The sequence below is a fragment of the Mercenaria mercenaria genome, chromosome 12 (genome assembly GCF_021730395.1).
Source record: "Mercenaria mercenaria strain notata chromosome 12, MADL_Memer_1, whole genome shotgun sequence".
NCBI classification, from domain to species: Eukaryota; Metazoa; Mollusca; class Bivalvia; order Venerida; family Veneridae; genus Mercenaria; species Mercenaria mercenaria.
This window is the reverse complement of record NC_069372.1, coordinates 80,283,769-80,300,455: the sequence shown is the minus strand read 5'-3', so window position 1 is coordinate 80,300,455 and position 16,687 is coordinate 80,283,769. Positions and strand designations below refer to the sequence as shown.

At 33.8% G+C, this 16,687-nt stretch overlaps 1 protein-coding gene across 1 annotated transcript; it reads left to right on the top strand.

Annotated features, from left to right (window-relative positions):
• Positions 1-11,814: 11,814 nt before the first annotated feature.
• On the top strand, positions 11,815-16,483 carry LOC123565268 (uncharacterized). Its single transcript, XM_053520665.1, has 4 exons — positions 11,815-13,893; positions 14,142-14,258; positions 14,806-14,908; positions 15,345-16,483. The coding sequence occupies exons 1-4, from the start codon at positions 12,999-13,001 to the stop codon at positions 15,799-15,801; spliced, it is 1,572 nt and encodes a 523-aa protein (XP_053376640.1). The 5' UTR covers positions 11,815-12,998; the 3' UTR covers positions 15,802-16,483.
• The last annotated feature ends 204 nt before the right edge of the window (positions 16,484-16,687 follow it).

The window sequence follows — 16,687 nt, the reverse complement described above, 5'->3', positions numbered from 1 at the left end:
ATAATTCAATGGTGCTAACCGATCATTTATGCACAAAACAAATAATAACGTTAAACAAAGCAAAAATTACTGTTGAATTTTCCACCGCTTGACTTCATTTTTTTCTTTAAATCGTAATTCTTTTTTAAGTGTTTATTTGTTTTATGTTTCTGTAATTATATAAGTGTGATTAGCTTTTAAATTAATGTTAATTTACTATTATAATTCTAAGTATTGTTAATTCTCGCTTATGCTTCACATGTATACTTCAAACTTTGTCATACAGATATGTTGGTTTTTATTTTTTTTTTTCTCTACTTCATATTGAAGAAATATGTTTTCGATAAATACACGCCGTATCATTATGATCCGTATCTATATGTACATCAATACAAATATATTCTATATTTGCGCTTTTTGTCACGTTGACGTTCGCGTCTAAACGGACGTGACGTCGTTTGTATTGTGCGTTGTTATTTCTAACGTAGACATAAAAGTCGAAACTAGTAAATGAAGTAAAGAATGTGTTGTCTTGGCAATTTTAAATTCTTTGAATCTGTTGAATTTTAAGCAATTTCCCAAAGTCGCTTCCTTAAAACGCTCAATTCGAGGCACTAAAAGAATAATTCAGTGAATGTTTAGACCTAAAATTTATGATACAAGAAAGGAAACATATGAAAGTGCGTTATAAATTTTAAAGAATTAAATAGTTTGTATAATTGTGACTTTAAGCGAATATATATTTAAATGTAACATACGTAACTTTCGTCAGTCCATTTTTCCATCTTGGAGAATTAGCAACATAGAAAACACATTACGATTGCATTTGCACAGTTCTGATTTGAATAAAACATGTATACTAAGCACGTATGCGTGGCAGTGATAATTGTTGTTGGATTTTACCTTGTCACTATACTAAATTATCGGATGTCAACAAACAACGGTAAAACAATTATTCCTCTTTCAGTCTTTTTGTAAAAAAATGTTGTTCTTTGTTTCTGGTTCAAACAAAGATAACATATTTGTGCGCAGTCTGAATATTTTCCACATTCATATAAAAGGAAGAATGAGCATGAGGGTATCAATCAAACATACGTTACCAAGGTTTTAAATGTGACATATTCAGTTACATATCTCGTACATTATTCTGCCTGACTGATGCATAATCCATGCTCAGTAACATTGCAAAACACCTATTCTTTTTTCTCAGCATTACAAAGATTAATTAAAATATGTTTTTTGAAACATAAAATACAAATAAAACAAAGAACATTAATTTACACTAAAGCTAGTATAGGATTGTTCATGTGTTTCGTTGTTCTGTGGTGACTTCAATACAGTGGCTTTTGCATTTTCGATGTGTTTGTATTTTGATACTTAATAGAAGGGAAGATTTATTCTTTATGGAACTTATCGGTTTTTATGTACGAGTATTATGTATTTGAAATTGCTGATGTAATTCATGATGGAAAAAAAAACACTGCACATCTTGTTTTTATAGCACAACATGCATATAAAAATACAACATGGTTTGAGAAACAAACTACGTGTCTTCAGATAGATCTGTTTCTTTGACAATACTGAATTGTAAATATCACTTATAATGTGAGACGGAATTATTGATCTGCGCAATCATATTATCATGTTATATTTCCTTAATGAAAAACATAGAGGAGACTCATTTTTCATTTTTGGTTACAGTAAAATGAGTTCAGATGCGAAGAAATTATATCACGAGGGCACAGCCAGAGTGATAAAATGATACGCATCTGAACGACAAGCAATGATTTTATTCAAGAGCAAAACACTAAATGAGATATATTATTTCGATTCTAACACGTAACCAAGGACTTTAAAGTACATCCTTGACGGCATTCATTAAATATTTGCCCGTTTTCCATCGGACTCTTTTCCAGCGCGCCGCTGTGCCGTTTGACTCTATGACGTAATAGTTGTGACGTCAGAACAGTGAACTGTTGTATACTAATTCACTGTTTTCAGCGATCTTTGTTTAATAGGAAAATGAATCGGATCGTGTTAGAATGATGTTTATATGACATATTTATAAAGAATATAATGAACTGGAAAATACCTCAAGCTGAATATTAATTACAACAGTACAAAGCATGTTTAATAATAATAATACGCATAAGGTTTAAGATAGTAAACACAATACATGTCAGGAAGAACACAGTAAAAATACATATAACCACACAGAACTGGAAGGCTTTTGACAAGCTTCTTTTATTACATGGAATGTAATTGTAAATGTAAACAAATTATTCAAAGACGTGGCAAAGATTTACATTTATTGCGGATTTTCTGCTTTTGAATAAATATCTGAAAATCAAATATTTTGATAAAACATGGCATTAGATATCTTTGACATAAAAACTATTTTTATGATACAAAAACAAATTAGGACAGGGCAGTTGGGGTACAATTATTGCACCTGAGAATAGATTTATTTCAGGATAGTGTATTCTGAAAACTCAGATAAACTCCGTCACAAAACCACAATGAATATTGGCTTACAATGGCAGATTTAAATAGATTGATTGAAATCATTTTATTTTCTTAGCCGGACTTTTAGAGCAGTAAGACATAGCGTTAACAAATTTAAACATATCAGTAGTGGCGTAACGACTGGGATAAGCACTGGACTGAGATTCGTATGGTTGGCTACATAAGTTAGTAAGGAAATATTCATTTATTGCCATCTATTCGCACTTTGAAATTGTAAAGCCCTTCTGGGGCGAATAGCTAAACGTAAAAATATATAATTAATAATTCGGCAGTATATGGGTGCAAACAGCAGATCCCTTGAGTACACAAACTATCTGCAGGATTGCACCTGTTTGCAAAATGACAAAAGCTGTTCTGCTTGGTCAACAGAACAATACATCGATTCACACAATATATAAGACAAAAACGCTGAAAATCGGACACTTTCAGTATTAAGTCAAAAGTCCGGTTTGCAGAGGAGTCTGGTTTTTCGACGATTTTGCTCAAATATATATGATGTTCATTCTTTTATTTATGTCAATTACGATAGATTTTTATCTGCGGGTATTATTTCTTATATTTTTTAGATTTTTAAATGTGTTTGGTACGTCTCTAGGATATATTAAAACTGAAAACCTGAATACATCATTTATCATAAAAGTATTTTTTCAAACAAAAAATGGGCTACAACTTACCATTTAAATACACATGCTGTACACACACAGTGTATACTAATGTTCTAAATGATTATGATACAACGTTAACACCAGGAGAATGGCTCCTGTAAGGTATTACCACCGATAAATGAAAATAGTCATTTGTATAAGATATTTTCACATTTCAAATTCAAAGAATGTTAGGCTGAAAGATAAAATTAAACGTACACATATTTATTATATGCATAAAAACGCAATTTATAATAGTATAGCTAACGTTCATATCTAAAGTGTACTCTTTCACCTTATAAACAGAACGCAATTGGTACACAGTCTCCATTATTTCTACCATATGCTAGAATTCAATCATGCATAAACGTTACAAAAATTAGAAACGGCCGACAGTGTACGTCATAAGAGCTAATTTATTGAACGAAGGAATAGAAATTGAATTATAATTGAATGCATTTACCAATTTGAAACAGAGCTGGTACAATGTTGAACAGATGTTCGTGTTCAAGTGCTAAATGCTCCGTCAGATGAAACCGCAAATTGTGGTGGGGTTATGATATGGGTCGAGTTGGGGTGGGGCGGGAGGTGGGATTTATAGCACCAAAAATCAAGTATGGGTATGGGTTGAACTAAAACTCCATTGTCTATCAAAACGCATGAATGTAAATTTCTTGATTATGTACATTTGTTTTGTTTTTTCTCGGTTAAATACACTAAGGTGAACTGGTAGCATTGTTCCTAACGTGATAGGTTGATATTGGTGCGTTTGTTTCAGACACACTAATTACATAAAAAGATATAGAGTTGGATGCAAATAATCAGACTGGAACAAGTTTACATAAACTTTAATCATTATGATAAATAAAAAATAAAAACGGGTAAATCAAATGAGGGAAATCAATTCAGAAAGTATCAAAACAAAACAAGAAAGACTTTACTTCAGTTTATTCAGTTTACTTCAGTGAAACATACATTCATTATAACCATAATTGTGTGCGATGGGTAGAAATCGAATGACATTTTGTTTCATTGAATATGTTAATATAGTTAACTTTTACCGTTCAAAGTACACGTTACCTTTTTCAGTTGAGAAAAATGATGTAACTATGGAAAAATCATTGTCTTAATGAAAACCAAAGAGAAGAAACTTCCATTCAAATATCATTTTAAAAAGTCTGCAATATTTGCGTAAGTGAATATTGTTTTCGAGATTCTTTGATTTATCTTGCGCTACATTGTTACATTTCAGTTCACGATATGTGGTATTAGTAAACGACTTACGTGTAAGGTTTATTCACAGGGTAAGGAAGATAAACCTTTGTGGTATACAGCTATTCTAAGACGTTTGGATAAATAAAGTGCTAGCAGTATCTTAAAGCTTTATCAGAGAGGATGCTAGAAAGGTTTGTTCTCAGGAAAGGGTAAGTAACATTGGCGCTAAGGTGCTTAATGGTTTTTTCGTACGTCGGTAGGATTATAGATAAGGAATGAACACTCAACAAAATTCCTAATCAATCAGTTTATATTGTATTACTATTTTGTTAATAATGCATGCATTTAAAAGAAATTTCACATACCGACATTTGAATAGGTAGTGTAGCTAATTATGATTCTTTTTGGCCGACTCACGGCTAATGTAACCGCATTAAGTGTTTAGACCAATATAGCATATTTTGCACGTGCAGGGAATGTGTACAAATATGCACGTATTCATGAACACTTTTTGCATAACTGAAGAAAGTCCTTCTAGAACAAGAGCTGTCACATGAGACAGCGCGCTCGGCTATTTCGATGCTGGATAGTGAAAACTGGCACATCAGAGGAAGCTGGAGCAGCAACAGGAGTGTTTAATGACTACAATTGGATGAAGGTATTGGAAAATAGCATACACCAGTATATGCTTGTGTCAAATGAATCATGTATTAAGAGATATAAAAATATCAAAATATTAAAGAAGTATAATCATAATCAAAACGAAGCTGGGGCATCACTCATGAAATATTGGTGCAAGAGTGATGCATCTAGTGTCACTGGATGTTGGTGATGATATGTAACAACTACTTTTAGTTTCATTCAAATACATTTACTAATAACCGAGATAGAGTGAAAGTGCACCTAAACTTTAACCTGAAATTCTTTTTCAAAAGGGGAGCTATTTCATAAAATACTTGTGCTAGAGTTATAGGTCTTGTGTTATATGATGTGAATGATGACACCGAACAACTATTTTAAGTTTGAATTTATTCTATCTGTAATGACAGAAAATGCATCAAAATTAACCTAAAATTGTAATTAAAAAAGGGATTTATTTATGGACCTTGTGTCATATGTTGTGGGTGATAAGGTGGAACAATTTTTAACTTTGGATCAAATCCATTCAGTTATAACTGAGATAGAGTGAAAGTGCGCTAAAACTTTAAAGTGAAATCCTAAGTCAAAATTGTGGGGTGGGGTGGTAATTCATGAAATGTTGGTGTAATTCTTATGGCCTTTATGTTATATGATATGAGTGATGATGTAAAACAACTAATTTAAATCTGATTCAAATACATTCAGTAATACCTGAGATAAAATAAAAGGGCATCAAACCTTAAACTTGAAACTCTAAGTAAAGAGAAGGCATAATTCATGAAAAATGGGTTCAAGAGTTATGGACTTTGTGTTATTTCATGTGGGAGATGATGTGGAACAACTATATTAAGTTTGAATCAAATCCATACAGTAATAACTGAGATAGAGTGACAGTGCACCAAAACTTTAGCTGAAGTTTTAATTAAGAGGAGGCATAATTCATTCAACATTGGTTCCAGGGTTGTTAACCTTATGTCATTTGATGTGGGAGATGATGTGAAACAATTATCTTAAGTTTGATTCAATCCATTTAGTAATAACTAAGATAGAATGAAAGTGCACCAAAACTTTAACCTGAAATTTCAAGTCAAAAGGGGGATAATTCATGAAATATTGGTGTAAGTCTAATAGCCTTTATGTCATATGATGTGGGTGATGATGTGGAACAACTATTTTAAATCTGATTCAAATCCATTTAGTAATATCTCAGATAGAGTGAAAGTACACCAAAACTTTAACCTAAAATTCTAAATTAAAAAGAAGGTATAATTCATGTAAAATGGGTTTTAGAATTATGGACATTACATTGTGTCATTTCATGTGGGAGATGATGTGGAACAACTATTTTAAGTTTGAATCAAATCCACACAGTAATAACAGAGATAGAGTGACAGTGCACCGAAACTTTTACATGAAATTCTAAGTCAAAAGGGGGATAATTCACGACAAATCGGTGCAAGAGTTATGTCCCTTGTGCCATATGATGATGGCGATGATAAGGAATAACTCTTTTAAGTTTTAAACAAATCCATTAAATAATTAAAGAGGTAAAGAGAAAGTGCATCAAAGCTTTAACCAGAGTGCAGACGCGGAAGGACGCCTGGGCTGTTGGAATTTGACACCAAAATTCAAAATCTGTCACTTCAATGTAAATTTCCCTTATTTCTCCATGAGAGCTTAAACAAGAGCGTTTTCTTATCGATCGGCCGCAGCTTCGAAGTAATTCATTCATTCATTCGACTAGAATTGTAAAACCATCTGGTTTTGTCATTTACTTGGCTGCCGGTTGCAGGTTTATTTTATTACTGCGGGAAATATTTCTCTCCTCTGAACATGCCGACTGTTTTAAAAAGTTATTTTGATTGTTACCTGATTGTGCTATGAGCAACTAAAGTCATCATTAATTTTAACGCAATGTTATGAAGAATTTAATTCTCATATCAATTCTCAAGTAAGAAAGTTTCTATTTAACATAGCATTATAGGAAACAGAGTAATGAAATATAGTAATAGTTCATGTCACTGCTTCTTATGAAGAGAAGACAAGATTACAAAAAGGTCATACATAAACGATATATGTGGCCCCCATGAGTGGCGGGGTCATATATATTTGGTCTGGTTTGTCCGTCCGTCCGTACGTTTGTCCATGGGTCAGTCCGAAGTCATGACGCGCTATGCTCAAAAGGTATTTAATATAAATTATTAAATCTTGCACGAGTCTTTATCATGATATGAACTTGCGCACCTCCTATTTTTGTTTGGCTCTACCCTCTATTGTCAGAGTTATTGCTCCTGAAATAGTCAAAAATGCATATTGTCACATTGTGACACTCCTAGCTCAAAAAGTATTTATTATATCAGTTTATATAGCGCCCTTTCCATGTTAAACACGTTCAAATGCGCTTTGCATATAGCAACTGCAGCCACACAAGGCGCGAAATCATCCTCTACTAGTACAGACACAGAGCGATCAGACCAGAGGGATAGGGTGAGATAAAGCCCCCAGAACAGACTGAGAGAAGTTTTCAGATACCGACGTGTCCGGCTAACTTAGTCTAGCTCTTTTCGAATAGACAGTCCGGTTCTTTACCGTGCCCGGTGTATAGCCCCGATACACGCGAAGCCGTCTTTCCTGGGAAGAAAGTACAGGCCTCTAGTAAGGTGGGAGATACTCAAGAGAATCTCAAAAAATTCCAGTGCCTGGACCAGGATTCGAACCCCGGACCACTGGATTCACAGTCAAGCGTGTTACCACTAGACCACCGGCCCACCTATAATATTTCATATAGATTCATGAAACATTGCATGAGTTTGAATCATGATATGAACTCCGCCCCGTATTTCCACAGTTATGGCCCCAGAAATAGTCAAAAATATACGTTTACACCTTGTGACGCGCCTTTCGCAAAATTATTTAATATAAATTGATTAAACCTTGCATGAGTCTTTATCATGATATGAACTTGCTTACCTTTTATTTTTCATCTGAGTCTGAATCCCCCCCCCCCCCCCCCCACACACACACACACTTCCTCCGCCTCCATTTTTCTAGAGTTATGGCCCCTGAAATAGTCAAAAAGCACATTGTCCCCCTGTGGCATGCATAACTCAAAACGTATTCTATATAACCTGATATGTTAAACCATGCATGAGTCTTTATTATGATATGAACTTGCACAACTCCTGTTTTTGAATGCCGCCACCCAATAATTCTAGAGGTATTGCCCTGAAATATTAAAAATGCACATTTTCACCTTGTGACGCACCTAGCTCAAACAGTATATGCTATAAATGGATGAAAACTTGCATGAGTCTTTGTCATGATAAAAAGCTGCGAAGCCTTTTATTATTTTGGATGGTTCCACACCCTATTTTAAAAGGGATGGCTCCTGAAATAGTCAAAAATACACATTACCATCTAATAATGTGCCTAGCTCAGAAAGTATTTCATGTAGATTAGTTGCATGGGTCTTTATCATGATACGACCTTGCACACTTGGCATTGTTCTTGGGGATCTAAGCGTTTATTACAGAGTTATGACCATTGAAATGGCCAAAATAATGGATTTTGTTGTTTCTGATGCTGATTGCTTTAAACTATATGGCCTGGAATAATGAATCCTTTTCATTATTTTTTTGTTGAGGCTATACTCCCTTTAGACTGCAAACATTTGTGTTATTGCACCTTATTTGTCATAAGTGCGGGCACACCCTGTGTCCTTCAGCCACTACACATATATTGCTCCGGACATAACGACACGACTTGATAGAGGTAATATGTGCTACGGTACCATACATAAAGATAAATCCCATGAACGTACTAATAACTTTACCAAAATGTTTAGCTTAAGTCTATCAAAAATGACAGATCGGTTAATTACCAAAAACATTCGATTAATTGAATTCAATATTTCGAAACGGTTACAGACTCTTAAATATACCCGAAGTATGATCGGATTTGGTATCGCTTCAATTTGTTTCGTAAGTGTCTGATAAGAATATGTAAAAGTCTGTATGAGGAGAAGGAACCAGGACAGACTTTGTACATTTCATAACCTATTATGGGCGATGTTTGAATGTCGCAGAGATTTCATTTGCTTTAATTGTATAATGATTTTTTTTTCTTGTCGCAAATTTTGAGAAAAGAGCTATTTGTTTCAGAAATAACGTGAACACGCACTGCGTTGTATCTGTTTCACCACCATATTGTGAATAACTGTGCAAAATGTCCTTACTGCATAGAAAGTAAGACAATAGATTTCTTTTGCTTTAGAAACATCATTTCCTTAGAGAAAGGTACATTTTTGTACTCGCATGATATCTATAAAATTAAAATCTAACAGTACATACCCCATTATGTTTCACTTTATTTCTATTTTCATTGTTTACTGTAAGTAGTATAAGAAATACCGCTTCTGGCACACTTTAACCCCATTTTGACCCTCACCTTTAACCTAAACTGACCAATGCTAGCAAACTCAGAAAAACCAAAGGTTTTAACAAATTACTATGAAAACCTTTGGTTTGATAAAGTAAATCTATTTTAGTAACGTTTATTTTTAGTAACGTTTACAGTGTAAACGCTTATTTTTATATTACTTGTTGTAGTGAGATGTGAAATATGAAATAATTATTTGTTCATTTCCTCTTTGATTGTTAACATTTAGTATTTTATACAATAAATTATAAATGTTTATACTATCTTGTAACATTTTTATGAAAAATAAAGAATAGTAGCCGCACAATACACTTGTTTTGTCTTACTATTGTATGTTATTGTATTTTACATCTGGGATGTAATTAATCACTTCTTTTGGTGGAGGAAGTCCAAATTGGTCAAAGTACAAAGTACTTTTTCGAAAACCTCCGGTTTGATCAAAGTACAAAGTATTAAAGTAACAAACCCAATGTGTTCTAGGTCCAACAGAGTCATCCAAATCTATAATTCCGCATTCTTTATTTAATTTTGTTTTTGGTAGAGTATTTCTACTAAATACACCCCTAAAGTTTTTAATACCGAGTTGTTTAACCCATTGTTCAATTTCAAAGTTAGAAATTGGTTTGTTTATACATTTTATTATTTTTTTACTCTAGGAATTCGTCTGTAAGGTCTTTTTTGAGAGTCAATTTGTATACCTTTTCCACTAAGAAGGGATGTAATCAAAGGTATCCCTAGACTATCAGCTAACATACCTAGAAACCCGCCGTCTTGTTTTTGTTTTTGTGTTAATTTAATTACTCCAGATCCCACTAGTCGTTTTCTTTGATTAGGTGTAAGACAGGGTGATATCATATTTCTCTTATTATTAGCTACCGAAATCATACCATTTCCAAGTATTTTACTAACACCAGTACTGGCAAGACCAGAAAGGGCTCCGACGCCTAACGGTCCTAAAATTTTTGGAGCTATTTTTGCAGCTACCGGAAGTACTGTCCGACCTAACAAACCAGCCAAAGCTCCCAAAAATCCACCATTTTGACCTTGACTTGACATTATTTTTTTTTTTTGAAATTGTAATTTCTAATCCCTTATTATTCGCAATAGACTTTTCAATTTTATTAATTTGTGTTTTTGTTAAAAGTATAGGAAAGTTTCCACGTAATTGTTCATGTTTTAATCTAAAAGTATGTGGAATTTTATTATTATAAGCTTGTGCTAAATTTTTCTTTTGTCCATATGTTAGGTTAACTTTATATTCAATATAATTTGATGTCATTATATATTAAAGTTCATTTCCAATAGTATTTATTTTAACTGTTTCTTCATACAAAACAATTGCGTAAACACGAATATTAGCTGTCGGTCGAACAATTAATTTAGCTGTTAATGTAATATGCTTAGGATCTTCTGTCATTCCTTCCTTTTTAAATTCTAAGTTAAAATGAACAAATCCAAACAAACTTTGAAAATTAAATCTATTTAAGAGACTTCCAGTAGTTTTATTATTTTGTTTATAATAATAATTAAGAACATCATCATAAATTTTTAATATACTTGTATATTCCGTTTCAGGATAATAAAAAAACCACCATTACCAACTTCAAGACGACAAGATTCCAATGTGCAATCATTATCTGCGGCATTAAGTTTAAATGTATCTAATAAATGTGGATTCCGTCTCTGTCCATTACTTTTATCAGGTCGTTGTAAATAAACAAACACATGTTCGGGTTTGTTACACCAGCTCCAGATCCTGACAATAATCTATTTAATCTTATATTAATATCCTTCTCATTATTTTTACGGTTGTTTTTTTCTTGTAATGTTTTGGCAATTAATTCACCAAATGATGGTTTTTTAACGTTCACAGCAGGTTATTTAAAACTTTTATTTTTTTCTGTTATTTTATCAGCAGCTAAATTCCCGACTTCCGCTCCAATCCTTTTTGTTCAACTTTCAAGTGCAGAGTTTCCTGCAGTTTTCAGAGCTTTTTTTTCCAGCTGTGGTAATTGAAGATGCAACTCCACTTGAAAACAATTTTGTTAAAGTGTCAAAAATACCTGTACCGTGTATAATTTCTTCTCCGGTCTGAGCGTAAAGCTCATAAGGAGCTGAAGCTCCAGTTTGAGCATCAACATAAATAAATATTCCTTTATTTTTATCATAAACTTTTTTGTATATTATATATTTATATTTCTTTTAAAATTAGTGTAAAACTTGTTTCAACCCCATTAAAATTAATTATTCTACCAAATACGTCTGTAATATATATTCTAATTGAATTTATAATATTTTTATTAATGTCAGAATATCCGACTCTGTTCGGTTCTTTTGTAAATGGATAAACTCTTGTTAAGTCTGCAATACTTGAGCCCCGTCAAGCATAAAAGGTCCTTATCGTAATTGACACGTTTCCGAGATAAATGACGTCAAAGTCAAATGATGACGTATCAATATGGCCGCGCCCAGATGTTGACATGCATCAAGGTTAAACGGAAGGAAAAACAGAATAATGGATACATTTGAGTCAAGTGATATTTAAAATAAAAAGCATACTTTAAATATATTTCTTTTAATAGAATGCTATACATGTTTATTTATTCTACCATGCTTTCTCTGCTGGAATAATACAGATAACAAAACTTTTTTAATATCGAGTTAATCGCATCAAGCAGATTTGTTTAAAATATGCCAATGGCAATGTTTACCTGTTAGCATGGACTTATATGACTATAACATGATATTATCTGCTGTAGGTAGGTTGTTTTAAATGCGCAAAGTAAGAAAAACAATTGTTTAAACATAAAACTAAAGATAGATCTGCAGGTTTTAAATTTCTGTTCCAAGTAATTTTCTTAGGCATGACGTTTGTTTTCCATCTAGATCTGTTATAAAGAAATGAAAATTAACCGCGGCAATAGTTTTGGTATGTTGAAAGTAATATTCTTAGAAAAATGTGGAATTTAAAAATCAATGCTACCGATTTATTTTATTGTTTAACGTGGGAATTAAATAATCTAGATATTAAAGACGTTTGAAGTCTAAGTCCTACGTGGCGCCAAGGTTAGGCGGGGGATTTATAATCCAGAGGTCTGGAGTTCGATTCCTGTTGGCGGAAACTTTTTTTTTTTTTAATTTTTTTAAAATATAAGATAACGTACCAACATTCAAACTTTTAATTAAAAAATTTATTTTCTTGTATTTGTGCAGGAATTGGATGACTTGCTGTCAGTGTTTGGGTTAGGCGAACCACCCACACATGCCTCACAAGATCAGTCTTCCGGTAGAACATCGCCGACTTTTGCTACTGAAACCTCACTAGAAGAGCGTGTTAACCGTTTCTTTGTAGCAGTGGTGGTTACAGAAGAGGCTTGCCAAGCAGACGACACAGAGGATCAACATGACGACCATGTCCATGTGACCAATGAATATGATCCTCAGAGTGATATAGATGACGTCTCAACTAAAATAAATACAGGTTGTCCTTGCAAAAGGAATTGTTATCTGAACTTTACTGTGGACCGAATTCAGACGCATATTCTTAGTCTACGAGAGATGTCCAAGAATGAAAAAGAAATGCTTCTAATGGGGACATTAAAACGGATAGGTGACAATTCCAGATGTAAAAATAAAGAAAGAACGCGACAAAGATACGACTATTATTTTGATGGCAAAACGATCTGTCAAGAATCATTTTCATTTATATTTGACACTAAACATAAGACCCTAAGAAACATTTTGGCACACATGAAAGAACATGGAACGGAACCGCGCGTTCATGGTCACACAGGCAGACGAGCACCAAATGCGTTTGCGCCAGACGTAATTAGAAATGCAATCCAATTTCTAATCAACTACGCAAGTGAAGTCGGCCTTCCCCAGCCGGCAGCTCCCAGAGGTCGCAGTGATGAACCTCCAATATATTTGCCGTCGTCGGACACAAAGCTTTCAATCCATCAACAGTACAAAGAGGTGTGCATAGAGAATGACAAACTATACGTTGGTTTAACAACATTCAAAGACCTGTGGTCATTATGTGTTCCGCATATAAAGATAAGTTCACCAATAGAAGATGTGTGTCGCACTTGCGAAGATTTTAGACAAGAAATTAAACTTGCTATGAGTGAAGATGATAAGTTGTCGGCGACAGGAAGATATCAATCACATATTCTACAAGCTAGAAAGGAGAGGGACGTGTACAAGAAATGTGTAGAAAGGTCAGCTGAAATGTTTAGGAAAAGACAAGAACTTGACCCATCTGCGGGAGACAATTTTTCAATGGACGATATACATTATACATTTGACTTTTCCCAGTACGTCAAATTGCCACATCACTCCAGAGAAAAGGGGCCGACATATTTTATTCAGCCCGTCAAGGTACAGATATTTGGTTTCCTGGTAGATGGCTGCTGTCAGTACAACTGCCTCATCAGTGAGAACGAAACATTAGGTAAGTAGTGTATTTGGTATTTGTGCGTGCGAGCGTGCGCGTGTTTCCATTATTACTTTAGTAACCATCTTCACTTGCTTATAAAAGAATTTATTTTATATTCGAAAACTCGATATCATACCCTTAGATACACTTTTACAATGCATTGGTTTTGTCAGAACAGACGGTAATTTTGATAATATTCTAAAATGAATGATTTCAACAAAGTATAGTGTGCTAATGTGTAATAAGTCATCAACATATTGCAGGTCGTGATGGACAGCTGGCTCCCGGACCAGATTCAGTTATTTCCATGTTAGACCATGCGTTCCATTCATACGGATCTGGTGAGAACGACTGTAGCATTCATGCTGACAATTGTTTCGGTAAGTAAGTTTAATGATTATTCTTCTAGTTTTATTATGTTTTGTACTGTTCGCTGCTTTTCTAAATGACTATTTAAATAAGTAGTGTATTCATCATAAAAATAATTCAAGGTTCAAGGTTAATCTACTCGTATGCGCAAACTCAAGTTTGTACAAGTTTAACGAAGTTCAGCAGAACAATTCTGGTTTATCTATGGTAGGTGCAAAGTAGTAAAAGTGAAATAATTACGTCATCAAGATATGTAATTTGCCTTGCTTCAGAAGTCACATGTAACGATGTAAGAACGATTTCGGGCATTTAGCCCTGAATGCTCTTTACACGTATGTGAATACTATGATCGTAAATGCCAAGGAAAAAGTGTAAGTCACGGCTTATTGATTGGAAATCAATAAAATTTGTTTTGTAAACTTTTGTCTTGTTCCATGAACTTTAGTTCCAACTAGTGTGTTTAGAACTTGTTTTAATGTTTATTTATTTAGAGTTGCACACGTTTGTCGGCCGATAGTGATACATACACGTAATTAATATTTTGTGCATCTTCAACAGGTCAAAACAAGAATCGTTACGTTCTGGCGTATTTTGCCTGGAGAATCATGGTTGGAAAACACAGAAATATTACATACATGATGCAGATTCCCGGACATACTCGGTATGGTTAAGATAACACGTTTCATATGCGTTACATGTTAGTCTGCTCTTTATCATTTTATTATCAGAACATCTTTTCAAAAAAAATCTGCTGGAGTCGGAAATTAAAATGACAAATTATGTCGTCTGCTGCGTACGTACGTTCCTTCAAACGACCTGTCGTAATCACAGTCACTTTCTTTCATTCATTGATATTCCAGATGTAATATGCTAACAACTTGCATGTAATATTTACGTGTCTATTGTTTTGCAAATTTAAACATTATGGGTCGTTATAAGACAAAATCCTGTCATTACTGGATATGCAGACATTAAGAGATGAAGTTCGGATTATCTTATGTACATAAAAGACTATGTCAGTACCTGCTTGATAAATATATATAAAAAGTAATAACTTTAACGCTTTTCTATCGACTTACTTTATCGCCATTTCACAGGTGCTTGATTGATGCGGGATTTGGAAACATTAAAAAGTTATACCGGAGAACAGACTGTGACACACCGCAACATATAGCTGAAGTAGTCGGAAAGTCGTCAGTCAGCAACTTTCCTGTAACCTATGGTGCAGACGGATGGATATGGCGGGCGTGGAAAGTATTTCTGTCAGACAGATTTAAAAAAGTTCCGAACATATCAAAATACCACAGTTTCAGATTCACCATTGAACAACCCGGCGTCGTCTATATGAAAGTAAACGCAGACGATGTAGATGAAATCCGATTCATCATCTGTAAAACGCATCACCTACCAATGGATGTCACCGATATTCCGGACGTACTGCCACCTGGCGGATTGAGCAAAGAGAGACAGGAATACTTGTTCCGGCACGTGAGACCACTTGTTAGGCAACCTTTTCAGGACATACTTTGCCCGATTCCTACTCAGACGGAATAGAGTCGTTTAGTGTTTAGTTTAATGCCCGTATAGGTAATAGGCGAGTTTTTGAAACGACGTGACAATTTAGAGTATTGCACAAAACTTTAAACGTCACCATGGAAACATATAATAAATTATTAAAGCAGCTATTAAAATTCATCGGGAAAAGTGTTATAATTGAAGATTATTTCTGACAACTTATTCAGAATGAACTCAACTTGTATATTTACGTACCCGTTTTATGAAGCATTATATGGACGTTCAAAACAAAAACAACAGTGTTATTGTTTAATATTTTCCAAAACCTGTGTAACTATCGTATGCAGTAAGTAAGCAGACTAGTTCTTTCTAGTAACGAAACTTTAGTGATTTGCGTAACAAATTCAATAATCGTACTGAATTTGAAATGTTCTGAAGGTCATTCCTTGAAAGTCACATTTTAGCGATTTTTAGGAAACAATATCATACCATAGTGTTACCATGGAAACGATAGATTCTTGGTAGTAACTATTTGCTATTATTCTGTAAAATCTGTGTGGAAGGGAAAGTTTCAAGTACAAACTGCCTTTATAGAATCAATGAAAAGGAAACAGCTAATGAAATTCGAGTTGAAAAATATTCCATATATTAAAAAGATTAATGTTCATTACCACTGATTGTTCTTCATACTTTACTAGACCTATATTGTTTTCTATACTTTGTTGTTTAAGTAATAGTTTGATGGGATTGACTGAACAAAAATGACATGTTAATGAATTTTAGCGGTTTCTAAATATCACGTGCAGAAGTATTAATTAGTAGTTGTTTCGAGCCTTTCTTAAAATATCATTTTCGCTACTATATTTTAAAAAGAAAACAGTTGCCATGGAAACAGTAGCTATTAATTCTGATCATTCTGTGTTTT

Excerpts from the sequence above, each read along its gene's own strand:
- LOC123565268 (XM_053520665.1), top strand. The coding sequence starts at position 12,999 with ATGTCCAAGAATGAAAAAGAAATGCTTCTAATGGGGACATTAAAACGG. Across the intron at positions 13,894-14,141 it reads CAGTGAGAACGAAACATTAG|GTCGTGATGGACAGCTGGCT; the intron begins GTAAGTAGTGTA and ends AACATATTGCAG. Across the intron at positions 14,259-14,805 it reads TCATGCTGACAATTGTTTCG|GTCAAAACAAGAATCGTTAC; the intron begins GTAAGTAAGTTT and ends CATCTTCAACAG.